Below are 1,136 nucleotides of genomic sequence, written 5' to 3'. Positions count from 1 at the left end.
GGCGGGCTTGCGCTTCTCCTTGACCGGCGGCGGCGGCGGCAGCGCGAGCTCGACCGTCTTGGCCTGCTTCTTCTCGGGGCCGGACGGCGGGGTTGGGAGGTGCTGCTGCTGCCATTCTTCAACGCGGACGCCTTGGGCGCGGCGGGTTTAGAGGCGGGTTTGGAGGCGGGTTTGCGGGTGTCCTTGGGGGCGCTACTGGCCGGCGGGCTCGTGTCGAGGTGCTCGAACTGTTGACGCAGGCGTTCGGGGTCGGTGGTCTCGGGGGTACGGGTGAGGTTCATGTTAAAGGTCGAGTCGACGCGGTCGAGGATGAAGGCCTTCTTGGCGTCGTCGAAGTAGAGGACATATTGGTTACTGTCGGTGGAGCGAGTTCCAGCGTAGCCATAGGTGCCGCCGGCGTCGCTGTACGAGAGCTCAAAGTTGTCTCTGGTGCCGGGGGTTTCGGGTTTGAGCCTCGCGAGGGCAGGTGCCTGGTCGGAGGACAGCTGGGGCTTGTGGTTGTCTGGTGGGCTTTGGTCAGCTTCTACTTTCCGACAGCAGGAGAGGGAGCTCGTTCGTTCGATGCCGATTTGGGGGAAGGAAGCGGAAACGTACATCGTACGCTGGTGAAGACGTCCTTCTGGGTGCGGCCGAGGAGGGTATCACTCAGCAGCACGGGGTATTTGCCCAGCTTGGTGGGGTCAATGAGACCGTTTGCGATGCCATTTGCGAGTCCAGCGGCGATGCCAGACGAGCCGTGCTTGGAAGCCGCCTTCTCCCTCTGGTTTGGGCGGAGGGCAGACATGGTGCTCGGTGGGCGAGGGCGTTGATGGAAGTGGTTGAACAGCGTTCGCGAGGGAGGAGGCCGGCGACGAGTCGTGCTACAAGTACCATGAGGGCCAGAGCCAGAGCCAGAGCCAGCGACAGCAGCGAGGCCAGCGCCAGCGCCAGCGCCAGCGCCCATGTCCATCCCAGGCGTGGTGGTACTTGTAGGGGTCGGGCCCCTGGGGACAAGATCCGCACCACTAGACGCAGCCGGGTGGGGTGCCATGGGGGCCGTCAGTGAGTGGAGGCGCGCCTGGGCTCCCACCACCCGCGTGGTTCTTTACTAAGAAGTAAAAGCGGGAGATGGACAGGTCGCTCGCTTTCTGCTGAAT

General features: G+C 64.0%; 1 protein-coding gene across 1 annotated transcript; it reads right to left on the bottom strand.

Moving 5' to 3' along the window:
• Positions 1–118: 118 nt before the first annotated feature.
• On the bottom strand, positions 119–1,030 carry VDBG_00696 (conserved hypothetical protein; the record flags this gene model as incomplete). The annotated part of the gene is made up of 3 exons (XM_003008968.1): positions 119–131; positions 229–502; positions 595–1,030. 3 exons carry the CDS (start codon positions 1,028–1,030, stop codon positions 119–121), a joined length of 723 nt encoding a protein of 240 aa, XP_003009014.1.
• Positions 1,031–1,136: the final 106 nt, after the last annotated feature.

This window comes from Verticillium alfalfae, genomic scaffold (genome assembly GCF_000150825.1).
Source record: "Verticillium alfalfae VaMs.102 supercont1.1 genomic scaffold, whole genome shotgun sequence".
Classification (NCBI taxonomy): domain Eukaryota; kingdom Fungi; phylum Ascomycota; class Sordariomycetes; order Glomerellales; family Plectosphaerellaceae; genus Verticillium; species Verticillium alfalfae.
Note: the sequence above shows the minus strand (reverse complement) of the source record. Positions and strands in the feature narration are given on the sequence as shown.